Source organism: Leucoraja erinacea, chromosome 5, assembly GCF_028641065.1.
Source record: "Leucoraja erinacea ecotype New England chromosome 5, Leri_hhj_1, whole genome shotgun sequence".
Taxonomy (NCBI): domain Eukaryota; kingdom Metazoa; phylum Chordata; class Chondrichthyes; order Rajiformes; family Rajidae; genus Leucoraja; species Leucoraja erinaceus.
Window position 1 is genome coordinate 20395503 of NC_073381.1, and position 25392 is coordinate 20420894.

Here is a 25392-nt window from a genome sequence, read left to right on the forward strand (position 1 = left end):
AGAAGTCCTTTAATAATAATAATTTTTTGGCATTTTGCTTCAAAGCATCAGTGGTCACAGACAGCTATTTTAGGAATATTGGAAGGCATAGTTTAGCTTGAAAATCCTGAGGCTACTGTCCCATTAATAGTGTGATGACATTAAACATTAACAATTACGACATCATTACAATCTCAATCTTCATATCGGTTTATATTACGTAAGTGACTGGAAGAGGGAATATTTCCGTCTTAGGCGAGTTTTATAAATCAGTGATTTAAAACTATTACGAATAATGGATTATTGATGGATGCTGGGATTGAAGAGGTCAACAGCCATCCTCACCTGCATCCAGAAGTTACTTTCTGTTAGAAATGAATTGACAAAAAAATATTCAGTGCCGTGCAGTAGTGGGTGGCCTTTTATCCCTTCGGGTGGGTGAAACATCTTTAAATTTGAAACTGTGGTGTTTAAATAATGTTATACAATTGCGACTCAATATATCTCGAGGGTGAGTAATGTCAGAAGAAGACTATGGGATTTATTTGAGGTCTTTGCTAAAGCAAAGCAAGGGAATTGTACAAATGCCGCACAAGCAATTCTGGCAGTGAGAGTTCAGGATATCTGAGGCAGGGTTTTACTCTCAATTGAAGTCGGCCAATCGATTGAAAACATGAGACAACGAATGCACAGGAGGAAATCCGGATAAACCATTATCTGCCTGCAACACCGAGACTAAGGAAATAGTAAACTAATTTATTCATAGTTTCCTATGTACACTTTATAACGTTGAAAATTGTTGTCAAACGTACAAACAACATTACAAATATTTTGCTGTTGTGACAGTGAAACCAGTTTCTCTTTATTGGTCATGCTCAATGTTAAGAAATTGCAGGCAGGCAGGCAGGCAAGCTGGCTGAACCAAGAATGCATCTGTTTTTTAATCAGATCCAAAATTACAGGCTATTATGACTGCATAATCAAAAAAAAGCAGTTCAAGAAACAATTTTGCTGATCACGTAGCATGCGGTAGCTAAACTAAACGCACTATTAAAAGGGAAGTCAGCCTTCACTGTTGAAAGTCACAGAACAAGGTGTAATGTGTCTTGGTGTATATCTCACCCACTACAATGCAAAAACAAGAACATTAACTTGTTTTGCTCTAGTATTTTAAATATACCAATTAATTTGATAGCATCAAAACATAAATTACAGATTGCAAGCAAGTGGTCAGCTTGTTTTCATCTGGGAGCAATTACACAGTTGTAACTTTAGAAAAGAGGCTTCAGTCAACCACATATTTAGAATGAATGGACTAATCTTTTCAATTCTTGGGGTGAGATTGTTGCCATTATTATCTCTAATTATTCAAAGATCACCCATGGGATATAACCAGTTGGAGCTGTGCATTGAGTTAATATTAGTATGGCTGTTAACATTATTGTTATGTTACTATTGTTTGATTGCTTTTGTGCATTAGGAAGAATCCATGACCATTTATGGAACACTAATCTGCTCCAGAAAACGTTGCCACGTGTTTTTGTTTTAAGTGAAAAGCTGCAAGGTTCTTTGGGATAATTTTCTACATTGCAAAGTAAAAGCAATTCAGTTGTTAAATTGGTTGAGTGGAGTGTGTGAAGGAATGGGTTTTATAGACTTCTTTGACCCATATTTTTTTAATGGTTTTATGGTCCCAGTGACTACAGCTAGAATAGAGAGGATGCAGCCAATGTCTGCTCTCCGAGACACTCCTGGAGTCTCTAACTCAAAAACATTCAAGCTTTAAAATGTTTTGATTCTATTAATGGATGAGTTAGTAGAGGAGGGAAAGGAAAAGTGGGAGACTGCAAAATAGTGAAATCATTTGACTGGGCAGGTCATTAATGGGTATTTTAATATAATGTCTAATGGTATTCCAACATCTGCCTGTTTCAAGGATGCCCACGCAATTTTGCTTGTGAGTTTTGTTTCAGATTGAAGAATGCATCTTCCTAGTGGGTGATGCCTTTCACTTTGCATTTTACTGATCACCCCCCCTTCCAATTGCTGCAGATCTTTACAGCATCCCACTCCCCGGGCTATCATGAGCCTGATATCCCCAGGCCTTCTGCATAATCCTCAAGACCATCGCCATTATCTTTCTGTTTTTACTTCTTTCTACTGCATGAAGCTCTCTGCAACTCATCCTCCACAATCTCACGTCTTTATAACAGCAGGAGAATGTGGTGGAAGAGCTTGTCTACTCTGCACATGCCTTGGTGCATGAGGCGCAGTGGAATATGCAAGCTTCCCTTTCAGCAGGCCAGACTAAAAGTTACCATAGCCCATGGTCCAGTAAAATTACTGCAAAAGCTGGTTTTGTTCTCATGTGACCTGCTAACATGAGGAGGGTTATTATTAACTACCTTTGTTATTGTGAAACTTGTTCCTTGAATGGTTTCTGTGACTTCCACAACATGGATACGTGTAAGTAGGAACTACATACACTGGTTTACACCGAAGATAGACACAAAATGCTGGAGTAACGCAGCAGGTCAGGCAGCATCTCTGGAGAAAAGGAATAGGTGACGTTTTGGTTTGTGACCCTTCTTCAGTGTAAAAAAGTGTCTTGACTCCTTGACCTGCAGAGGTGCTGCCTGCCCCACTGAGTTACTCCAACATTTTGTGTCTTTCTCCAGAACATGGAGCTCTGATCAATTGATTCATGAAATAGTGAAGGATCAAAAGCAAATAAACTTATTTTGTAAAGACGTGTATTGGAGGGAATGTGGGGTATACATCTGACCTTCTGTGACTTTAACAGCAGTCTACGAAAGCAGCCTTTATATCACCTTTATAGTTAGGGTGTGGGAGAGGGCTTCATCTAATCTTTCACCCAAGGTATAGAAAATTGAGGAAACCAGCTGAAACTCTACCTCAAACAAGTGTCCATATAGAAGAAGAGAGCAGGGAAATTGGATCAAAAGATAGAATGGGATTGTGGCGATAAAGATATTATTTATCACTGATGCTCATAACAGAACTGCAATAAATGACCATTTTAGTGTATATTATGAGAGGAAGATTTTTAACCAATATGAATCAGGAACACAATCTTTGCTGATTTGTCGTAAAGGATATAATTGGATAACTCTTACATAGAACTAACTGTACTTGTGTGGTTCTATGAACTCCATCAAATGTGTATCCAGTTCAATGTTAAATGTCTGATGTTTCCAGAGCAGCAGCGTTGAAGGTCCAAAAGGTCAATATTTTGTGGAGTATTTTATCACTGATAGGTCCAATCAATGGTGAGTTAATGTATTTGAGTTTGCTACCGTTTCATTTCATGCACCTTCCACCCACCAATCTGGTTCAATGCCCTGCTCAAAACCTTTTTAGATTGTGATAGTTCTTTAAATAAACAAAAAATAATATTCATTTCAAATTTTTAATTTTCCTTTTGAAGCAATTGAACCTTCAGGGACTGCTGCGAGTGGTAGACTATATTTTTGTTCCCAAGTTAAGTGTGTCAGTATCAAACCCAGTAAGGACAGGCTAGAGCTAAGGCTGACTTCCCTGTAAACTAACCTAAGCATTAGCTCCATCAAACATCACATTCTTACAATTAAGCAGCCAAATTGTCTGGTAAACTGTCATTAGTGGAACGTGTTGTCAACCCAAGATATTGCCTAAGAAATTTACTATATCTTTTCTGATTTCTCTGTCTGATCAGATTGCTCCAGTTCCTGGCTGATTTCCTGACGCCCATGAAACCACCATATCTCTTCTGGAAACTTTTCTTGTCTTCCACAGCGTTGATGCCATCGTGATACCTCTTCATGGACCTTTCATTTGGCTTGGAGGCCAGTGGCTCTGCTTGGAAATCATAGGACCTCTTGGCTGAAGGCATTTCTGTATCTTGTGGACTGTTGATCACCTCAAATGTGGCCTCAGTTACATCATCAAGGTCTTCGGTGCTCCCAATGGGCATCACATTCTTCACATCCTGCAGAAAGGCATGAGTATTTCCCGAGTCAATGGTGCCAAAGATCCTAGCAACACCAAAAGGCAGGTTCCTGGCTTGAGATGAACTAATTTTCAGAGATAACAATGGAGATACAGAGATGATTTGTCGACAGTTTTTCCAAATGGCAGAAGATGGAATTTTCCCTTCACACTCCAGACTGCAGGCCTAAAACAAAAAGGCAGGTTGTTTATTGAGGGGGGAGGGCAGGACATAGCTCACTATAACTTCATTAAATCATTTATTTTATCAATCTGCGTAAATTAATATGAATCAGCTCCTTGGGACTTTGACTCTATTCAGTTAGATAGTGGGCAGTCTGAATCATGATCACAATGTCCAACTTTTGCTTAAGTCAGAAGGATTCTGACCCAAAACATCATCTACCCATTCCCTCCATAGATGCTGCCTGATCAACTGAGTTACTCCAGCACTCTCACTATGCATACTAAGGATTTGATGGGACCTATTTTTCTGTAAATATTACAATATTGAAAATAAATTACTGTACTTATTGGAGCTTTCAAGACTGAATTGGATTGTTTTGAGTGGATAGAATTTGGATGGAGATAAGATAAAGTGCCTCTATCAATGTTAAAAGAAGCAGGTCTTTTGATCCTTCAGGTCTGTTTTCACATTCAGTTAGATAATAGCTGAATTCTCTCCACCCAAAACAATCCAATTCAGTCTTGAAAGCTCCAACTGGATTCCAGCATGTAATCTTTTAGAGAATAAATTGGCAGAACAGGGTAAATGTCAAGATGTTCCCACTTGCATGGGGGATTTGAACAAGGAAACCGTTCCTAGAATAGAGAGCAGTCATTTATAACTTATAACCGAGGTGCTGAATCTCTACAATTCTCTACCACAGATGGAAATAGGTGCAAGATCAACGGGGAAAGGATTAGATACTTTTTTGAAAGATCAGGAAATTATTATGGGAAACTAGCTCAGAAGATTGGAACAAGTCAACCATAATCATATTGAATGGAAAGAAAAATGCATGTGAGTTTCCCCGAAATTGGAGAATTCAATGTTCATGTGTTGGCTTGTTGGTTACTTCACTAGTATGAGGGGCTCTTCTTCCAGTCTACATGTGACCTCACTCTGGCAATGGAGTAAGCTGAGGACAGACAAGACATCTGGCTTTGGGACATAGAAACATAGGAAATAGGTGCAGGAGTAGGCCATTCGGCCCTCCGAGCCTGCACCGCCATTCAATATGATCATGGCTGATCATCCAACTCAGTATCCCGTACCTGCCTTCTCTCCATACCCCCTTTAGCCACAAGGGCCACATCTAACTCCCTCTTAAATATAACCAATGAACTGGCCTCAACTACCTTCTGTGGCAGAGAATTCCAGAGATTCACCACTCTCTGTGTGAAGAATGTTTTTCTCATCTCGGTCCTACAAGATTTCCCCCTTATCCTTAAACTGGGACAGGAAGTAAAGTGTCCAGAAACTGGGAGCTCCAGCTAGTTCTGGCGAACTGAGAACAAGCATTCGATGAAGCGATTGCCTTGTCTACGCTTTATCTCACTAAGGTAGAGGAGGCTCATGTCCACTCATGCACTTCTTCAACTCCCCCCGACCTCCAATCAACCAGTTCCGTTACCCTCTTCTACCCCCTGCTGCTGCTGCTCATCAACCACCTCCAACACCTCTGGCCCTTTAATTCCCATCCCCAGCTGTTGCCATCCAACTACCATCCCTCAACCCTTGTACATTTCATTCCTCACTTTCCTTTCTTATTCGATTGCACCACCTACAACCTTTGTCTTCTCCAGCCTTTGTGACTATCACTAACTTCCCTCCCCCACCCGACTCATCGGCCAATCAACCCCACCTTCATCTCTCACTTGCCAGCTCTTGCCCCAACACTCCCCCTCACTTCCATCTACCCGCTACTCCAATTCTGAAGTAGGGTTCTGACCCGAAACATTAACCATTTCCCTCCACAGATGCTGCCTAACCTGCTGAGTTCCGCCAGCAGTTTGTATCTTTGCTGAAGATTTGATCATCTATGTCCTCAACAGTCCATCAGTTGTAATGGAAAGAGGCAGAACAAAAATCATCCTGGATATCTGGTTAAAAAAATGAAAATACTGGAAATACTCAGCTCCTGTGGAGGGAGAAACAGAGATAATGTTTCAGGTCGATTGTTGTAAGTGCTTATCTGACAAGGGGTCATCCCTGTGAGCTGGAAACCGATTGCTCACTTGTAACTTGAGTGTCATTAGAATGTATTCCAGTACAAGGTTTCACCTAAGGTAAAGATTACAATCACAGATTGCAATGTTCACCGAGTATGTTGTAAAAACAGATGTGAAGTGTGAAAATTACAGTAGGACTTTGATGCCGAGGGAATGGAGCTCATCCTTTTGGTTGTTAATTAACAAAATAGCCTGTGAATTAATTACATGAAACCTAAATTAATTAAATGTACAACTAATATTGATTAGAGATAACAGCGGTGCTGGTTCACTGCATCTGTAACACAAGGGAGAAAACACAACTGCAGCAAAAGCTTTGGTTCACAACTAAAAAGCAAAAATTGTATCGTCTGGAAACTTAAAACAAGAACTGAAAATCTAGATTATACACAGCATCCATGAACAAAGAAATGTCCCGCTGAGTTATTCCAGCTTTTTGTGTCTATCTTCGGTTTAAACCAGTTCCTTAATCTGCAGTTCCTTACAGAAAAGAAGTGGAGGTAATGTTTGCCTTTTTAAGAGGGAGTTAGATGTGGCCCTTCTGGCTAAGGGGATCAAGGGGTATGGAGAGAAGGCAGGTACGGGATACTGAGTTGGATGATCAGCCATGATCATATTGAATGGCGGTGCAGGCTCGAAGGGCCAAATGGCCTACTCCTGCACCTAATTTCTATGTTTCTATGTTTCAAGTCAATGATCCTTCCACAAAACACGAATAATGAGAAAACAAACATGTTTTAAGTTGCAGCGAAGGAAGAAAGTGAAAAGAACAAAGGGAATGTCTGCGTGAGAGTGATGTTCAAGATGATGCAATTACGGTGCCACCAGAGAGAGGGAAATACTCTAGCTTGTGCCTGAGGGCCCTTCACATCGTACTTGAACAGATGCCCCACCTGTTCCCCTTCCATCACCACCTTCATTCACTCTGCGGACTGTGTTCTTACACCGAGTCATTTCTCCTTTAACTTCACTCACTTTCTTCAAATCAAGGTATAGCTTTAGGACTAAGCTATGAATGTCTTTTTGTGTAGTAAATGTTTTAGTTCCACACAAATCCCTCCCCCCACCTCTTTTTCCAGTTCTGTTGACAATTGCATTTGAGCTGCTTCCTGCTCTGACAGAATTCAAAAGCTTCTTTACCTTTGCTGTCACTTTATACTCTGCACTTTCATGTCGTCCATATCTGACTCTACCCATCGCTTTCTTCACTTCTCTTGATCAATCTCAAGCTATAGGTGAGCAACCAATATTCTTCACAAGCCCACAACCACTCACCCTTACCATGACACTTCCTCACACCCTGCTTCGTGTAAGGATTCTGTTCTATTTTCACAGTTTCTTCATGATATCTATTCAAAAGAAAAGACTGCGCTGCTCCCATATTTTCTTGCTTTGTTGCACAGTGAAGATCATGTCCATTGCACCTCATTATTGACCTATATCTTGCTCTATCCTTTGACAACATTCCTCGTTACTCGCAGCTCCGCCAATTTTCGTTCCATCTGCAACTTTTCTAAACAGCCCACCCACATTTTCTTGCAAACCATTTATATATATTGTAAACAACAGAGACCCAGCTCTGATCCTTGCAGAACCTGACTGGCCACAGACCTTCATTCAGAAAGACACCCTTCCACCTTCTTCTGCCCCATGTCTGTGCACTGAGGAACAAAGAATCCAGTATTCAATGCGGGGTGATAGATAGCAATGGGGGGTTGCCCAATTCTCCCTGGACTGCTGTTGAATGCTTGAGTGGGAAGAGAGAAATGTTGCCAGGTTTTATTTTTCCCTTATCACCCAGAGAATTTCTGTTGCTTTGCACAGATGATTAATTTAGGTGTGGTGAATAGAGGGTTGGGAATTAATGGAAGAGTGAGTGTGTGTGTGTGTGTGTGTGTGGGGGGGGGGGACTGGGGATGAATTATGGTGTCTACCTGTTCGCCACTTTCCAAAATCAGGAAGGACCCAATTGACTTCTTCCTCAGCAGGTTAAAGGAATCCCTGCAAAGTTCCATCAGTATGTTGCTGAAATGCAAACCAAACAGAGCTGCAACCCTCCCGATTATGAATTGTAATCTTGCTATACCATGGATTGGGATTCATTGAAGAGTAACATTGCTAAAACGTATTCTGAGTGGGTTCACGTCCCATTTCAGGAACAAACAAATTCCAAGCAGACCTCGCCATTCATTGCCAAGGGAGCATAACTTGCAATGCTGACAAAGGGTTAAAACCACAAAGGCTTGCTAATCCTCTTAAGTAATAGTCAATAACTTATAGCTCAATTTCTAGAGCAGCAGGAGACTGTTGCTGACATCCTGGCAATTCTTGTCACTCCATTTCAAAGAGAATGATTTGTCATCCATCATCTTTCTTCACACAGATCAGCTGTTACATTTCCCTCTAAGCTTAATTCTAAAATGTGGTTGCACCCCCATATTGCAAACACCGTGCCATATGTAACTGATTAATTGCTTTCCACTTTAACATGTTCAGGTTCTCACCACTCTCTGGATGTAAAAAACATCCTAAATTTACTTTTGTACTTATTGGGCACTTTCTTACATTTAGATTTCTTTGTTCTAGACGCAACCATATGGAAATAGTTTATCCACATCCACCCCCTCCCTCCACCTTTGCAGAATGGATCCCAGACTAAGTCACGCCATGAGGGGAAAGGGTTCCTACACGTCCTGAGGAAAGCAGAAAGTCAGAAGGAAGAAATGGAGATGGGAATGTGAAACTCACCAGTATACCGAACTGTTCATGCTGCTGCAAGTTGTTGCAGGTAAGGCACTCAGCCTTACAGTCTCCCTGACTGCAGTAAATCAGGTGGAAGAGCACTGCCAGGGACAATAGAGAGGTCTTCATTTTGATTCACGTGGGGTGGCCTGCAAGAGAAAAAAAAAAGCATTTAACATTCATTTTAAGTCTCAGCTTCATTGAGCAATCTCTGCACACTTTCAAAAATATTCGACAGCCACCAGTATTGACTTAGCACAGTTCCTGACAAAGGCACAACCAAGCTACTTGGCCACCTATGGTAATCTCATACAGTAGTGGTGCTGCATTGGTATGCATTCATGTCAGAGTGGCTCTATGGAATTAAACTTTGACTTCATGTCTCACAGCATGAAAAGAAACACAAGCAAGTTTACCACCTCCATCCACTGATAAATCTGTGTTTCTCTATGTTGAAAAACAGTTGGAAGGACTGTTGAGAGTATCAAGCACTTAGAATCTAATATAGGTGGAGGACTTTAATTTCCTTCCCCGAGATAGACTCCGCAGAAGCACCATTGGTCATGACTACCAGTCAGGGTTCTCACCAATCTCCCCAATCTACTTTGTGATATTAGTAGATTTTCTACTAATCTAGATAGTATATTGTCCAGATTAATCACATCTAATGTTATGAATCTAGATAATAACATTATCTAGATTATGCCCAGCTTTTGCTCACTTGAAAATGCCATGTGGACCACCAAAGTGTTCTTTCCATGCCAAATAGAACAGATTTGGTCATTCAAGCACTCAAGAATAAAGGAGACTGCAGAAAGTGGTGGACATTGGCCGGTCCATCAGGGATACTGATTTCTAAAGAAGCGCTGCCACAAGAAAGCAGATAATATTATCAAAGACCCATACCACCGTAACCATCTTTTCTTCTCGCTGTTACTATCGAGACAAAGGAACAGGAGCATGAGAACCGTTATCTCCAGGTTCAAGAACAGCTTATTGTATCAGTTGTCAGGATCGTGAACCATTTTGCACAATCTTAACCACAGCTCTACTTTAGCACCAAATTACTATGGATTTAGCACTACTATTGGTTGCTCTACTAACTTTGGTTTTTGCAATATTGTGGTGTGGTTGACCAAGAATACTGATCATTTATTGTACATTTATGTTGTTGTTCTTGTGTCTAATGTGACTGTAAAGCAGCAGCAAGTACGAATATCGTTGTTCCATTTCACATCCTATATATATATATATTGTAAATAGCAAATAGACTCTCTTGAGGTTTATGACAGACCTAGCTGCTCAAAACTGGACATCTTTCGAGCCTAATGGGTCATCAGCAGAATTGTGTTCCATTATTTGTCTACAAACTCATAATTCAACATCTGTCCCCTTCTGCTATTGCCATCGTGCCAGGGTCCATTACTGGTTCAATCAGTTTTGGACAGCAGATTAAATAGCACCTTGCACACTAAAAGTGAAGCTTCAACTCAACATCATAAGGAGAATGCTATTGGCAGAGCTAAGGATCACAACAGCCATTGGATCAGATTAAACCATTGCAGTCCTACCAATCATGAACTGGTGGACAATTAAACAGCAAACAAGAGGAAGAGGCCCCAGGAACCATCATTCTCAGTAATGGCAGAGCTCAGAATGTAAGTGAATGGCAGATTAAGGTGTTTGCAATCACAAGCCAGAAATGGCTAGTGTTTAATGGGTCACACTGTGAATGGTCTCCACCTCCACACTTTCTCTATGGCTTAACTTTTGCAACTCTACATTGACTCCTCGCCACTGTCAAAGGCCTTTGAACTGTTTTTAAAATTGCGTGATATTCAGACATTTAAAATCAGTCCAACTAAGTTTGAATAATGATCATTATTTGAAAATAAAGTTTAGTTAAATACATGACTAGCAATTCATTAAAAACATGAAAATAAGGTAAAATAAATAAAACAAATAAACCACTTATTTGCACTTGCCTTTCTAACCTCAATCATCCCACTCAAGAGACTCTTAATATTAGTTTTTTTTTAAATTTTGGACTTAAAAGGCACAGGATGGTGCCTTAAATGTGGTCATTCTTGTGTACTGACTCAGCATGTTCTACCATCTTACACTCTTATACTGTCACTGAACTGTGTGCAGAGAAAGGAATTTTATTGTACATAAGGTAGACGTGACAACAAAGACGTGATATTGAACCAAAGTCATGTTTCAGTGTTAACTCATGCCTGACAACACTCCTATGGAGGCACATTTTTTGTAATGTTCAAAATACTAAATTAAGGCAGAATGTATTATTTTTAAACCAAGTACTATTTTTTCCATTTCTGAAACATAAGAATGAAGAAATATCAAAGCTCTCTCTCTCTGATTTAGACCAATTATGAAATGCCAACAATCACCCATACGGTAGTTCTATCCAGCACACTAAGGACATAATACAGAGGCCAATTAACCTCCAAACCTGTACGTCTTTGAAGTGTGGGATGAAACCGAAGCACATGGAGAAAACCCACGCAGTCAGGGAGAACGTACAAACTCCGGACAGAATAGTACAAACTCCATACACTGTGAAAGCAGCCATGGGTTTAAACTTTGTTTTGATTAACTCCCTTCCCTTTTAATATTTTACCTTGTATGACCGTTAGCTTTTAGAACAGGACCTCCTGACTGGCTGCCATTTTAAAATGGGGTTCATGTTACACAATAAAGAAACTATTCTAAATTCTATTTCCCGGACCTTTCTAACAGACCTCCTTCACTCAGAATGGGGGCCACACCCCAATTTTGCTTGAGCAGCTTGAGTAGCAGTGGTATGAATATTGATTTCTCTAATTTCAAGTAACCCTTGCATGCCCTTTCTCTCTGTCTCTCCTCTACCCCAGTCATCCTGCTGGATTCACTGTTTGTATCCCTTGTTATCATCTCCTCCACAGCCAAGAGTGGATCATTGGTGCCGGCTCTGATTTGTTCTGTAACTTTTCACACCTCTAGTTTCCCTCTCCCCTGACTCTCAGTCTGAAGAAGGGTTCAACTCAAAACATTACCTATTCCTTTTCTCTGGAGATGCTGCCTGTCCCGCTGAGCATTTTGTGTCTATCTAAAGTGAATAAAACATGGAGCTTCCAAAACAAAAATACAGATATGTAACAACTAAAATAGTGAGTATTCCATGGGTGGGGAAATGATGGAACAAATAAAAAAATCTGGTTTCTACAAATAATACATATAGTGGCCATTCGTCTTATTTTGTGTGTCATTAATTGTGACGTTGTCTTTAAATTTTAGTCTGTCCGTAATTATGTGGGTGGGATTTATTACGTAGTCAAGTTGGTGCTGGGTTTCTTGCGCAGAAGCTTAGTTTTAGATTAGCTCGGAGCTGCATGGCAGAAGGAACACCCTTCGACCATGTAGAGTTTTGCCAAGACACGAGGAGTTTTCTAATGTTTAAAAGCGATATGCAGGAGTTTGACGAAGATTAAAGTGTACGAGTCAGAGAAGAAGGTTGGATGAATATCTTAGGTACACAAAAAAGCTGGAGAAACTCAGCGGGTGCAGCAGTATCTATGGAGCGAAGGAAATAGGTAACGTTTCGTGCCGAAACCCTTCTTCAGACATAGGAGGTGGCGGGGAGAAGGAAGGAAAAAGGAGGAGGAGGAGCCCTAGGGCTGGGGGATGGGAGGAGACAGCTCGAGGGCTAAGGAAGGGGAGGAGACAGCAAGGGCTAACAAAATTGGGAGAATTCAACGTTCATGCCCGCAGGATGCAGACTCCCCAAGCGGAATATAAGGTGCTGTTCCTCCAATTTCCGGTGTTGCTCGCTCTGGAGGAGACCCAGGACAGAGAGGTCGGATTCGGAGTGGGAGGGGGAGTTGAAGTGCTGAGCCACCGGGAGGTCAGGTAGGTTCTTGCGGACCGAGCGGAGGTGTTCGGCGAAACGATCGCCCAATCTCCGCTTGGTCTCACCGATGTAGATCAGCTGACATCTAGAGCAGCAGATGCAGTAGATGAGGTTGGAGGAGATACAGGTGAACCTCTGTCGCACCTGGAACGACTGCTTGGGTCCTTGAATGGAGTCGAGGGGGGAGATAAAGGGACAGGTGTTGCATTTCTTGCGGTTGCAACAGAAAGTGCCCGAGGAGGGGGTGCTACGGGAGGAAAGGGAAGAATTGACAAGGGAGTTGCGGAGGGAGCAGTCTTTGTGGAAGGCAGACAGAGGGGGGAGATGGGAACATGTGGCGGGTGGTGGGGTCACGTTGGAGGTGGCAAAAATGACGTAGGATTATTTGTTGTATGTGACGGCTGGTGGGGTGAAAGGTGAGGACTAGGGGGACTCTGCCCTTGTTGTGAGTGCGGGGATGGGGAGAGAGAGCAGTGTTACGGGGTATGGAAGAGACCCTGGTGCGAGCCTCATCTATATCTTATTGTTTTTCTTCAACAATAAAGAAATTATTGATTAAAAGAGTGTGTTATGAAGATTTATCTGTTAAGAAGCTCTGAAAGTCTCACGGAGAGCTCACATGTATATTACAACATTCTCCTGAAGCCATGTAGTCTCTTAAGTGGCTAGAGGGAGTAATCTCTTGAATGATATACAAATCTGCCACAACAATACATATATAGAACAAATCAAACCATAAGATTTATTTAACTAATTCTCAGAGCTAGGACGTATAAGCATCAAGCATCCTGTAACTAAAATACAGATATTAAACAAATTTTAAAAATTACTTTTTTTAAACTGAAACACATTTGAAAGCAAATTGAGCCTACTTTAAATGAAAGTAATGTAGAAAAATAAGTCATTTTACTTTCTGTAGCTGAGGCAGAATATAGAATAATAAAAACAACTTTCTCTAATCATATGTTCTCATGTACAGGCTGATGAATTTCATTTCCACTACAAACAAAATTCTGAACCTCACAACTGAGACAGAAATGAAACAAAACATTGTATTTTCTCTGTCGGGGTCAGGTCGGGGGGAGTTCCCACCGCCACGGGTACCATGGTCGGCGACTAAACCGTCTCCCCCACCTGGTTTGCCAGGTGAGGAAGGGGCTGTGGACCCTGAGCAGGTGTGAAATAAATAAAGCAATGAACTTTGTACAAATGAGACAGGTTAATACCACACCCTTTTCCCAGGGTAGGATGATGAACAACTAGAGGTCATAGATTTAAGTTGAGAGGGGAAAGATTTCACAGGAACTTGAAGGTAATTTTTTCACACAGAATTCACTGCCAGAGGAAGCGGTTAAGGCAAGTACAATACCAACATTTAAAATACATATGGACAGGTACATGATTAGGCAACGTTTAGAGGGATATGGGCCAAAGGCAGGTAAGTGGGACTAGCTTATATGGGGCATCTTGGTCTGCATAGACCAGTTAAGTCGAAAGGCTTTATTCAATGCTGTATGACTCTCTGAGATATTAAACAAATAGAACACTAGATAGAATGAAGTGCACAGATGGAGAAAAATCGAATAATAATCCTTCAAATGTTACATATATTGTGAATAAAACATTGAGGTTAATATAGTCAAAGTATTTAAATAAAGTAAATATGACCCAGAGCGTTCAAGAATTTAAAACTTATATTCAATGTATAAAGCTTACCTTTCTATGTCTGACACAAAGGTGTAAATCCAAGAATAGTCTGATGTTTCCAAATCTGAAACACAAATACAGGTACAATAAAACTACTATCTTTCTATGACTTACAGAAGGAATGATGCAAATAACTAACAACATAGAGATTTTAGATATGACAAATAATAGAAAGAAAGGTGAAGAAAGACCAGCCTGTATAAAACATATTTTGTAACTTTAGGATATTCCTTGTGCTTCTTATTAGTGAAGTACTGTAAATTCCGGTATCTAGATTTACCCCCTTAGTCCGGTTTAGTCAAAGCCTAAGTCAAACTCTGGTTCCAAAACCTTACTTTATTGAAGAACAAACTGAAGGGGCGGCTACTGATCCACCCACGCAAGACAACAATATCTCATTCAAACAGAACAGAAGTCACAATCAACCGACACACCTCAAAGAATTACACACCCTCTTATACCCCTCCAAACTAAGGGTGTGACATTACTTGGGGGGGAGGCAACCCCTACAAACCAATCACACATATTAATTATAACAGTACATAATTGACAGTTCCCTAACACAATAATATAATCTTATATACATTATATTTGAAAGAAACTTCTAAAAGGAAGCAAACATAGCAACATGTGCCCTGAGATTCAGACAGTTCCTCCAAGGCTCAACAGGTTGACCAATCATCAATTAGCAAAGTAAAGCTTTGTAACAATATTTACAATGTATGTCTGGTTTGCATTCACCCAATCCATTTCATGCAATTTACACCTAATTGTACGAATCTGCAGATGTCCCAGACTTTCCCTGCAACTTTTATCTGGGCTCTAGACAAGCTGGCACCATTCTACAGCTTGTCACATTTCTGCAGAAGGCACATTTAAATTGACCAAAATGGCCCAGCAGCGATTTACTCAATGTTAGTGTCCTGGCATCTAAAATTTGGCCAGAATTAACAGTACCTTTGAAGAGTCTCCACAGTTGTACAAGGCAGTTGTTTTGTCCACAGTGGTTCCACAAAGAGCAATACCATAATGACCGGATAACTAATGCAACAAAAATTCTGAATCTACTGGGCCTTTTGGAAACACAGTAATACCATGAAATACTTAACGCCAGCTGTGGGAGCAGTCAAGGCTTCAATTTTATATCTCATTTGAAAAATGGTGTCTCAGATAGAGCAGAGCCCTCTCAGTGCAGCAGTATAGTGTCAGCCTAGGCTTTTATGAGAACGTCTCAGGAGTCGAACATGAATACAAAAATGTTCTGTCTCAGAAATTGCAGTGCTTCAAAGTCAAGATTGGCACGATTACATGTAATATCCGGGTTTTAATAACTGCAATATAGATATAGAATAAATAAAGCACTGATCTGGAACGCAGATATGAAGAATACATTAAGCTCTCTAGAATGAGAATTGACATCAAATGATAAGAGGTACGGGCATTCAAGCTGAAACTTGCACGGAGCAATTGAAACACTGGCCTGGATCATGAAGTAGTACTGATGAAGATTTATTACCGTTCTCTGTTATTACACAATGGAAATCAGGATGTCAGTGCACGATTTACTGTGGAATTCCTAACACCGTTCCTGGTGATTAAGTTTGTTTCAACAACTCATGCTGTTTTATACCCTTCTCAACTTGGAATTAACCAAAATCAATTGAAGTTGATGAAAACACAACTATTAACAATTGTTCAATACCCTAAAAATGTCACACTTTTCTCTGGAGGTGATTTTAATAGCAGAGTTTTATAAGATCACAATAATTACCATTTATATTATAGCCAAATAAGAACACTTGGATAGCAGTCAGTCTTATTATTATCATTATTATAGTTTAATTTAGAGATACAATATGGAAGCAGCTTGTCTGCCCATTGATTCCACAGAGATCATTGATCACCAGTTCACACCTAGTTCCATGTGATCCCACTGCCCATACACTTGGGTTAATTTACAGCAGCCAATGAACCTGCAAACCTACTTGTCTTGGGGGAGGAAATCAGAGCACCTGGAAGAAATTCAGGCAGTCACAGGGAGAACATGCAGACTCCACTCAGACAGCATCCAAGATCAGGATCGAACCCAGGTCTGGAGTGTGCAAGGGAATAGCTCTGCCAGTTTGTGCCACTCTGCATGGTAGGGAAGTGCAGCAGGCAAGCGCTAAAGGATGAATATTAGTCAACGTATAATAACCTCCAGCTGTTTATTTGATTTAAAAAGGAGACAATCTCAACTTCGCATCTTATTTAATAATGACTCCTCTGATAGTGTGGCATTCTTTGAGCACAGCATCTGGATGTTATGTAGGGTGTTGAGGATGTTGATGAGCAGAGGGAGCTTGGAGTTCAACTCCATTGTTTACTGAAATTGAAAATACAAGTAGACACGATGGAGAACAAGTATGCTGGATTTATAGGTTGGGCACAGAGTATGTTGCAACTTTACAAAACACTGGTTAGACCTGCAATTGAAGTATTGTGTGCATTTCTGATCACAACACTATATGAAGGATGGAGTTGTGCTGGACATTTACCAGGATATAGGAGGTGAAAGATTGGTGAGGCTGAGATTGTTTTCCCTGTGGTGAAGAAAGCGGAGCAGTGACCTGATAGAAGCATACAAAATTATAAAAGGCATAGATAGGGTGGTAAGTGTATAAAAAAAATAGGGCATAGATTAAAAGCAAGAGGAAAGAGTTTTAAAGATTTTTTTTGTTTATACAGAGACTGCTGATATATGGAACTTCCTTCCATATATCAGCAGGTACATTTGCAACGTTTAAGAGACATTGAAATAGGCACTTAAATAGGCAAGGCATTGAAGAATAAGAACTAAATGGGATTAATGTAGATGGGTAAAAGGTTTGGTGTTGGAAGGAACTACAGATGCTGGTTTAAGCCAAAGATAGACACAAAAAGCTGGAGTAACAGCGGGACAGGCAGCGTCTCTGGAGAGAAGGAATGGGTGAGGTTTTGGGTCGAGACACTTCTTCAGACTGGTTAGAGATCAGGGAAGCAAGAGATATAGACGATGATGTGGAGAGATAAAGAACAATAAATAAAGATATTCGGCATGGACTTGTAGGGCCGAGATGGCCTGTTTCCGTGCTGTAATTGTTATATGGTTATATGTTATATGGTTATATGCAAAAAAGTAACGATGATAAAGGAAACAGGCCATTTTTAGCTGTTTGCAGGGTGAAAACAAGAAGCTAGTGCGACTTGGGTGGGGGTGGGATAGAGAGAGAGCGAATGCTGGGGCTACGTGAAAGTGAGTATATCAATATTCATACCACTCGGCTGTAAGCTGCCCAAGTGAAATATGAGATGCTGGTCCTCCAATTTGCGTTTAGCCTCACCCTGACAAAGACATGGACCTGGTTGGCCAAGAGTGGTCCAACTCAGTAACTCTATGGATCTCACCTTTGATCTTTATTATGCTCAATCACTTTTTTTTTTGGAAAACGAGAAGTAACAAGATATGGCACAATAGATATTGTGCTAAAACTAAATATCTCAGGTTTGAGAAAATAGGTCGCACTGCCTGAGGTTGGAGCTGTTTCATCATGTCCTAATATAGTGTTTCATTGCAGGAGTCTGCCCTAATAGAGTGCAGTGTCTGGGGGCGCAGTATATATTTTACATTCTGAGGAACCTCCAACTGATCTAAACACACGTTTCCATCAATGCCGTTGCTACTTAATGCTTCTGTGAATCACTAGACAATTCATTTCATGTTAAGAACAATGCTAAACTTTCTGTTTTATTCTCAATACCACTTGGGAAAAGACAGTGTTACCCCCAATGAAAGGGTAAAGTGCCTGCCACACATTGTTGGTAATAGCTGCAGTCTTTGCATAAAATAAAAAGACTTCCATTCCTGAAGGACATTTCCGATATAAGACTGTTGGCAAAAATCCAAATCGATGGAGCAGAGGCCATTCTCAGCAGTCCACAATATTTTAAATTGTTATTAGTTGACAACTGGATAGTTATTCAAGTAACTAATGTAGCAATATTAATAACTACACCCTTAAAAACTGCTCCACTTGCTATGTGCCATCTGTTTGCACGAGGCACTAGATTCACTTGCAAAAATATGTTCCCTGTTGGGACCTTGCCATTTATTTTCCCTTGCTCCCCAAGCCATAATAACTGGCGAGCTGCAATCAATAACATTGGAGACTTGGGATCAATAGGATCCCTGGTGGATGTGTTATCTGCTCAGGCTCAGTTAGTAGTGCAATGCTTCTGAGTCAGAAGCCTATAGGTTTAAGTGCTACACAATGACTTAAGCACACAAATGTATGCTCTGATGCAATGTGGAGGAGCATTGTCATATTGGAGGTGCTGGCTTTGGGCTGAGACATTAAGCTGAGGCTCCATCCACACTCTCAAGCAGATATAAATAATCCCACAACATTGTCGACGGCAGGTCATGTCTTATAAACGTGGGTTTTTGAGGAGGTGATTGATGAGGGTAGGACAGTGAATGTTGTCTGCTTGGACTTTAGTAAGGCATTTGACAAGGTCCTTCATGATAGTCTGATCCAGAAGATTAAGATGCATGGGATCCATGGAGATGTGGTGGTTTGGGATCAGAACGGGCTGCTCCAAATCAGACAGAAGGTAGGGGAGAAAGGGTGTTATTTTGCTGGAGGTCTGTGACCATTTGTGAAGGGATGAGTCCTGATATATAAAAATGATATATACAAAGTTCATGATATATAAAAATGACATGGATAAAAGTGCAGATGCGTTGGTTAATAGGCTTGAAGGCAATGTAAAATTTGGTGGCGATACAGAGAGTGATACAGAAGGCTGTCAAAAGAATACAGCAGGATGTAGATCAGTTACAAATATGGATGGTGAAAAGGCAGATGGAGTTTGATGCAAACAAGTGTAAGGTGTAGCGCTTTGGGAGGTCAAATGTAAGAGGAAAGTGTACAGTTAAATGTCAGGACACTTAACATTGTTAATGTACAGAGGACTATGGTGTACAATTTTGGTTGCCTAATTATAGGAAGGCTGTCAACAAAATAGAGAGAGTACAGAGGAGATTTACTAGAATGCTGCCTGGGTTTCAGCAACTAAGTTACAGCGAAAGGTTGAACAAGTTAGGTCTTTATTCTTTGGAGCGCAGAAGGTTAAGGGGGGACTTGATAGAGGTCTTTAAAATGATGAGAGGGATAGACAGAGTTGACGTGGATAAGCTTTTCCCACTGAGAGTAGGGACAATTCAAACAAGAGGACATGAGAATTAAGGGACACAAGTTTAGGGGTAACATGAGGGGGAACCTCTTTACTCAGAGAGTGGTAGCTGTGTGGAATGAGTTTCCAGTGGAAGTGGTGGAGGCAGGTTCGATTTTATCTTTTAAAAATAAATTGGATAAGTATACGGACGGGAAAGGAATGGAGGGTTATGGTCTGCGTGCAGGTAGATGGGACTAGGGGAAAATAAGTGTTCGGCACGTACTTGTAGGGCCGAGATGGCCTGTTTTCCGTGCTGTAATTGTTATATGGTTATATGACTCTTGGGGTCCTGGTCACATTTGGAGTATTGTGTGCAATTATGATTGTCTCATAACAGGAAGAATATGAAAGCATTAAAAGAGGGTGCTGAAGAGATTTACCAGGATGCTGTCTGGATTAGAGGGTGTTTGTATCAGTTATAAGGAGAAGTTGGACAAACTGATATTGTTTTCTCTGGAGCTTCAGAGGCTGGGGGGGGGGGGGGGGGGGGGGGGGGGGGGGGGGGGGACCTGTCAGAAATATGTAAAATTTAGAGAGTCATAAATAGGGTAGACAGCCAGAACCTTTCTCTTGGCATAGAAATGTCAAACACTAGAGAACACAGCCTTACGGTCAGAGGGGCAAAGTTTAAAGGAGATGTGTGGGGCAAGTCCTTTACATAGAGGTGGTGGCTGCCCAGAACATACTGCAAGGGGTGGTGGTCGAGGCAGATACAATAGTGGCATTTACGAGGCTTTAGATAGGCACATGAATATGCAGGAAATGGAGGGACATGGATCAATTCCTGGCATAAGGGGGTTGAGAGTCATTGTGTGCCAAAGAGCCTGTTCCCGTGCTGTACTATTCTAAAGCATTATTTTGAAGAAGTGCAGGCAAATTATCCCAGATATCTCAGTCGATATTTCTCTCAGTCACCATCATTACAAAGCAGATTACCTGGTCGATTATCTATTCACTGTTCATGGGAGCTTGCAGTGGACAAATTGGCCGAAGCAAATTACAGCTGTGTAATTACAGTAATGACTAACTGTAAAGTGCTTTACCAGGTCTGGAGGTAGTTAAAAGCATCAGAGAAATGCAAATCCATATTTCTTCCCCAATGCCATCCATCTGCCCACACTCCACATTTTGCCATTCGCCTGTGTTGAAATGTGTAAGAAGAAACTGCAGATGCTGGTTTAAACCAAAGATAGACACAAAAAGCTGGAGTAACTCGGTGGGACAGGCAGCATCTCTGAAGAGAAGGAATGTGTGTCTCGTGGTTTTATGGATTAGACATGCATTTAGTTAAACCATAAAAGGTTCACCGGGATTGATTTAGAGACAGGATGTTCTCTGGCAGCATGATCAAAACAAGGAAGCATAATCTTAAAATTAGAAATTGGTTATTCAGGAATTGATAAGGATGCACTTTTTCACATTGAGTCAATCAGTTTTCAACTTGTTTAACTCAGCAGGGCGGGCACCATCTCTGGAGATAAGAAATAGGTGATGTTTTGGGTCAAGACCCGAAACATCATTGCGTACAGTTTTGGTCTCCAAATCTGAGGAAAGACATTCTCGCCATAGAGGGAGTACAGAGAAGGTTCACCAGACTGATTCCTGGGATGTCAGGGCTTTCATATGAAGAAAGACTGGATAGACTCGGCTTGTACTCGCTAGAATTTAGAAGATTGAGGGGGTATCTTTTAGAAACTTACAAAATTCTTAAGGGGTTGGACAGGCTAGATGCAGGAAGATTGTTCCCGATGTTGGGGAAGTCCAGGACAAGGGGTCACAGAGTAAGGATAAAGGGGAAGTCCTTTAGGACCGAGATGAGAAAAACATTTTTTACACAGAGAGTGGTGAATCTCTGGAACTCTCTGCCACAGAAGGTAGTTGAGGCCAGTTCATTGGCTATATTTAAGAGGGAGTTAGATGTGGCCCTTGTGGCTAAAGGTATCAGGGGGTATGGAGAGAAGGCGGGTACGGGATACTGAGTTGGACGATCAGCCATGATCATATTGAATGGTGGTGCAGGCTCGAAGGGCTGAATGGCCAACTCCTGCACCTATTTTCTATGTTTCTATGGAAGACCCTTCTTCAGAATGAGAGTCAGGGGAAAGGGAAATATAGATGGTGATATGGGACAATAAATGAAATATCCACAAAAAGGAAGGATGTTCATGAAAGTCCACAATGTCCATTGTTGGATTTGCATTGTGGGCTCTACCTTCCCTCTTCATCAATACTTTTTGCATTCACTTCATTCATTTGTTCTATATCTCACTATATCGCCGTCGGTATCTCTCGTTTTCCTTTCCCTGACTCTGACGAAGGGTCTCAAACGAAACGTCACTTATTCCTTTGGTCCACAGAAGCTGCCTGACCCGCTGTTACTCCAGCATTTTGTGTCTATCTTTGGTTTAAACCAGCATCTACAGTTCCTTCCTACTCATTTTATCAATATATATGCATCTTTCTGTAAGTAAAATATCCATCAACTTGCACTTCAAATACTTCAAAACCAACCAAATCATGGCAATTTGTTGAAATGTTAATTGCACGAACGAGGGTCACAAAAGGAAAGAATACTCTGGTTCCTGGTCTTTGCTTTTTTGGCTTCTGAAACTACTGTACATCTGAATCTCTCGTTCTTATGCTCACCGCCTGCAACTTCATCCTCAGTTCCTTTATCATAGAAATCCAATAATTTAGACCAATACTCGCGTAAAAATATCTGTCATTCTGAAGCTTCCAGCCATCAACCGATGACTTGCATCAACAGCCTTTGTGTGAAAAACGTCGATGTTTAATTGTACAAATGAAAACGAATTGGATTTACAGTAATTGCAGCTCAGGAATCAGTTTTCTACTTTTTCCTCGTCCTTTTGGTATTGTATTTCATATTGTTATCCAATTTTGATTAGTTAAACTTCATTGTGCATTCTATTTTTCACTCGTTCTCTCTCTCCCTCTCCCTCTCTATCTCTCTATCTCTCTATCTATCTCCTTGCCTCACTGACCAGCGCGGATGTCCCTGCGAAGTGTGTCATCCAAGGTGCACTATTCCACGGGCGCTGCCGCTGCGGGAAGGTTGAATGAAACGAAAGTCCGTCCTAACACACATAAACAAGCACACACCCCGCCTCGCACACGTACAGAACATCGCGACCAGCTATGAGGCTCCCGGTCCCCAGAGCAGACGATGCCTCCACACGCACATTCAGAAATCTGGGCGCACTCTAAAGCACATAATGCATATCCACACACACACACTGGAACATAAAGTGCTGGAGTAATTTACTGGGTCAGGCAGCAACTCCGGAGAACTTGGTTAAGGCGACGTTCCGGGTCGCGGTCCTTCTTCAGACCCCTGTCAGAGATGCTGCCTGAATTGCTCCAGCACCTTGTGTTCTGCAGCCTCTGTAGTCTCTCGTCTAACCTGCAACCCCAGCCAGGGTGGCGAGAGATAGCAGGATGTGCTTGGCTAACTTAGCTAACTTCCGCATCGCCTTCTTTCGATGTGTTCTACAGCTATCAGCGAAGCAGAGAACCATCGTGGAGTGTGGAATTCTCTGCCACAGAAGGCAGTGGATGACAATTCACTGGGTGTTTTCAAGAGAGAGTTAGATTTAGATCTTAGGGCTAACGGAATCAAGGGATATGGGGGGACAAAACAGGAACGGGGTACAGATTTTGGATGATCAGCCATGATCATATTGAATGGCGGTGCTGGCTCGAAGGGCCGAATGGCCTACTCCTGCACCTATTTTCTCTGTCTCTGTGTATCTTGATACTGTGGTTGCACTCCCTCCTTGCCCCCGGTCATGTTCATTTGTTCCGGACACGACAGCCCAGCCCATGCCCCGCTTGGTCCTTGACCCTGGCCGGTAGCTCCTTCCTTCCCTCTCCCTCTCCCTCGCCGACTCTCTTCCCTGGGTCCCCGCAAGAAAGTGGCGCGGGTTGGCAACACATTGTACCTGGCCAAACACGTCCGGAAATCGAAACGACCAGGAACCGAGAGAAAGGGGACACGAGCGGGAACAAAAGTGGAAAACCCGCGGATGAGATGGGAAATTAAAACGGGGACCGGCGACAATGGGAGAGAAAAGTATTTATTTTAAAATTATTTGTGTTTGTCTTTTTAAAAAAAAAATGAAATAGTGGTGAAGTAAAGGATTAGTGGAGAAGGAAAATTGGGGAAAAAATAAACAAAACAGTCGGAACGGTTCCAATTAACCAGACATGTCCTTACCGCGAGAATATATTTATTTACTTGAGAATCTATGAAACGAGAGCAAGTTAAAGGGGAGAAGGGAACGAGAATGGAAACGGCGATGAGAATTAGCAGAGGGAAGTTAGAACGAGCTGGGAGGATAGAGAAAGGCATAACGCGAGCAGCGGTTATTAAACAAAAAAGTGAGCCAGGGACCGGCGTCAGATGGAGAATTGTGAGTAAATCGCCTACCTGAAGCTCAAATAGCAACGGGTACCTGTTGACGGGTCCGCTCCTCTCTGTTTCTCTCTCGCAACACTAACACACAGCAAGTTGCCCCGACGCCTCAATCCACAAGCAGGTTGTGTGATTTAGCACTGCCCATATATCTCACTCCCTCCTGATATCCCCTGACTATATCAGGCAGATCACTCAGAAGGCAAAGTGCAACCTTCCAGGAACAGCGGCATTTTAATAGCTTCGAGAAACCCTCATTCATTCGGTATCAGAACATTACTCAGTCACTCGCCCCTGACTCACGGTCACCGACTTCGGAGAGTCACTCGTTTTATGACTCCTGACTTTCTCAGTCAGCACTCGAACCACTCAAGCACAGTCATGTCAACTGAGAAGAACTTGGTCACTGACCCTGGAGAGACAGTCTATCACATAGATAGTACATCACCCAGTCACCAGTCCTCAACGTTGACTTAGTCACTAACACCTCACTCAAGTTACTAGTCCTCGCACCTCACTCAGTCTCATTCTCACATCACTTACTCTCACCAATCCCCAACATTCACTCAATAACAAACACGTCCCCCAGTCACCAGTCCGCAAACATTCACTCACACCTCACTCACTCACCAGTCCCCAACATTCACCGAGAGCAATGTAGCTCAAGAATAAGACCATCCATGTCTGGCCTGAATTAGTGCTTGCTGTACCTTACTCAAAGATCAGACCACAATGTCAAGTGTATTAGTAGCCACCAGGGATGAGCCCCCCAAATCTGCATTTGCTTAGAACACAACAGTAGAATACAAGGATCAGATCCCCATATCTTGCACACATTCTACATAGTGCAGTATTTATTACTCAGGGATCAGATCGCAACAGCCTGTTAGGAGACGGCAACAGATCTTGTATCGTTCAAGGATCAGACACTAATCCCTCGTCTCAATCAACCCCTGTTGTAGTACACCTCGGAGAACATATCCTAATGTCTGGATAGGGTCTGCAATAGATGCAGAGTAATTCAGGGATCAAAGATAAATACCCAGGTGCAATGTAACCCAGTGGTCAGATCCCAGTCTTAATATAGCCTGTGTGTATAGATTGAATTGATTACTTGATTGAAAGATACAGCATGCAAACA

At 41.7% G+C, this 25392-nt stretch overlaps 2 protein-coding genes across 4 annotated transcripts in view; one reads left to right on the forward strand and one right to left on the reverse strand.

Moving 5' to 3' along the window:
* The window catches only part of fbxo16 (F-box protein 16), a 44025-nt gene extending 40192 nt beyond the window's left edge, over positions 1-3833 (forward strand). Inside the window, exon 10 of one of the 2 annotated variants that reach the window (XM_055635203.1) lies at positions 3695-3833. Coding sequence is in view for 1 of the 2 variants with exons in the window: in XM_055635205.1 (XP_055491180.1) it covers positions 3695-3723 (29 nt within the window). In the remaining variant the exon portion in view is untranslated. The remainder of the gene's footprint in view (positions 1-3694) is intronic. The other variant, XM_055635205.1, reaches the window with a different exon arrangement.
* Positions 512-24859, reverse strand: LOC129697015 (proenkephalin-A-A-like). 2 transcript variants are annotated; one of them, XM_055635206.1, is made up of 4 exons: positions 24267-24859; positions 14570-14624; positions 8950-9092; positions 512-4153 (listed from the first exon to the last, which is right to left on the reverse strand). In XM_055635206.1, the coding sequence occupies exons 3-4, from the start codon at positions 9070-9072 to the stop codon at positions 3587-3589; spliced, it is 690 nt and encodes a 229-aa protein (XP_055491181.1). In that variant the 5' UTR covers positions 9073-9092; positions 14570-14624; positions 24267-24859; the 3' UTR covers positions 512-3586. The 2 variants fall into 2 exon arrangements, with proteins under 2 accessions (XP_055491181.1, XP_055491182.1); XM_055635207.1 differs by lacking the exon at positions 24267-24859 and having other exon boundaries at positions 14570-14710.
* Between the last annotated feature and the right edge of the window lie 533 nt (positions 24860-25392).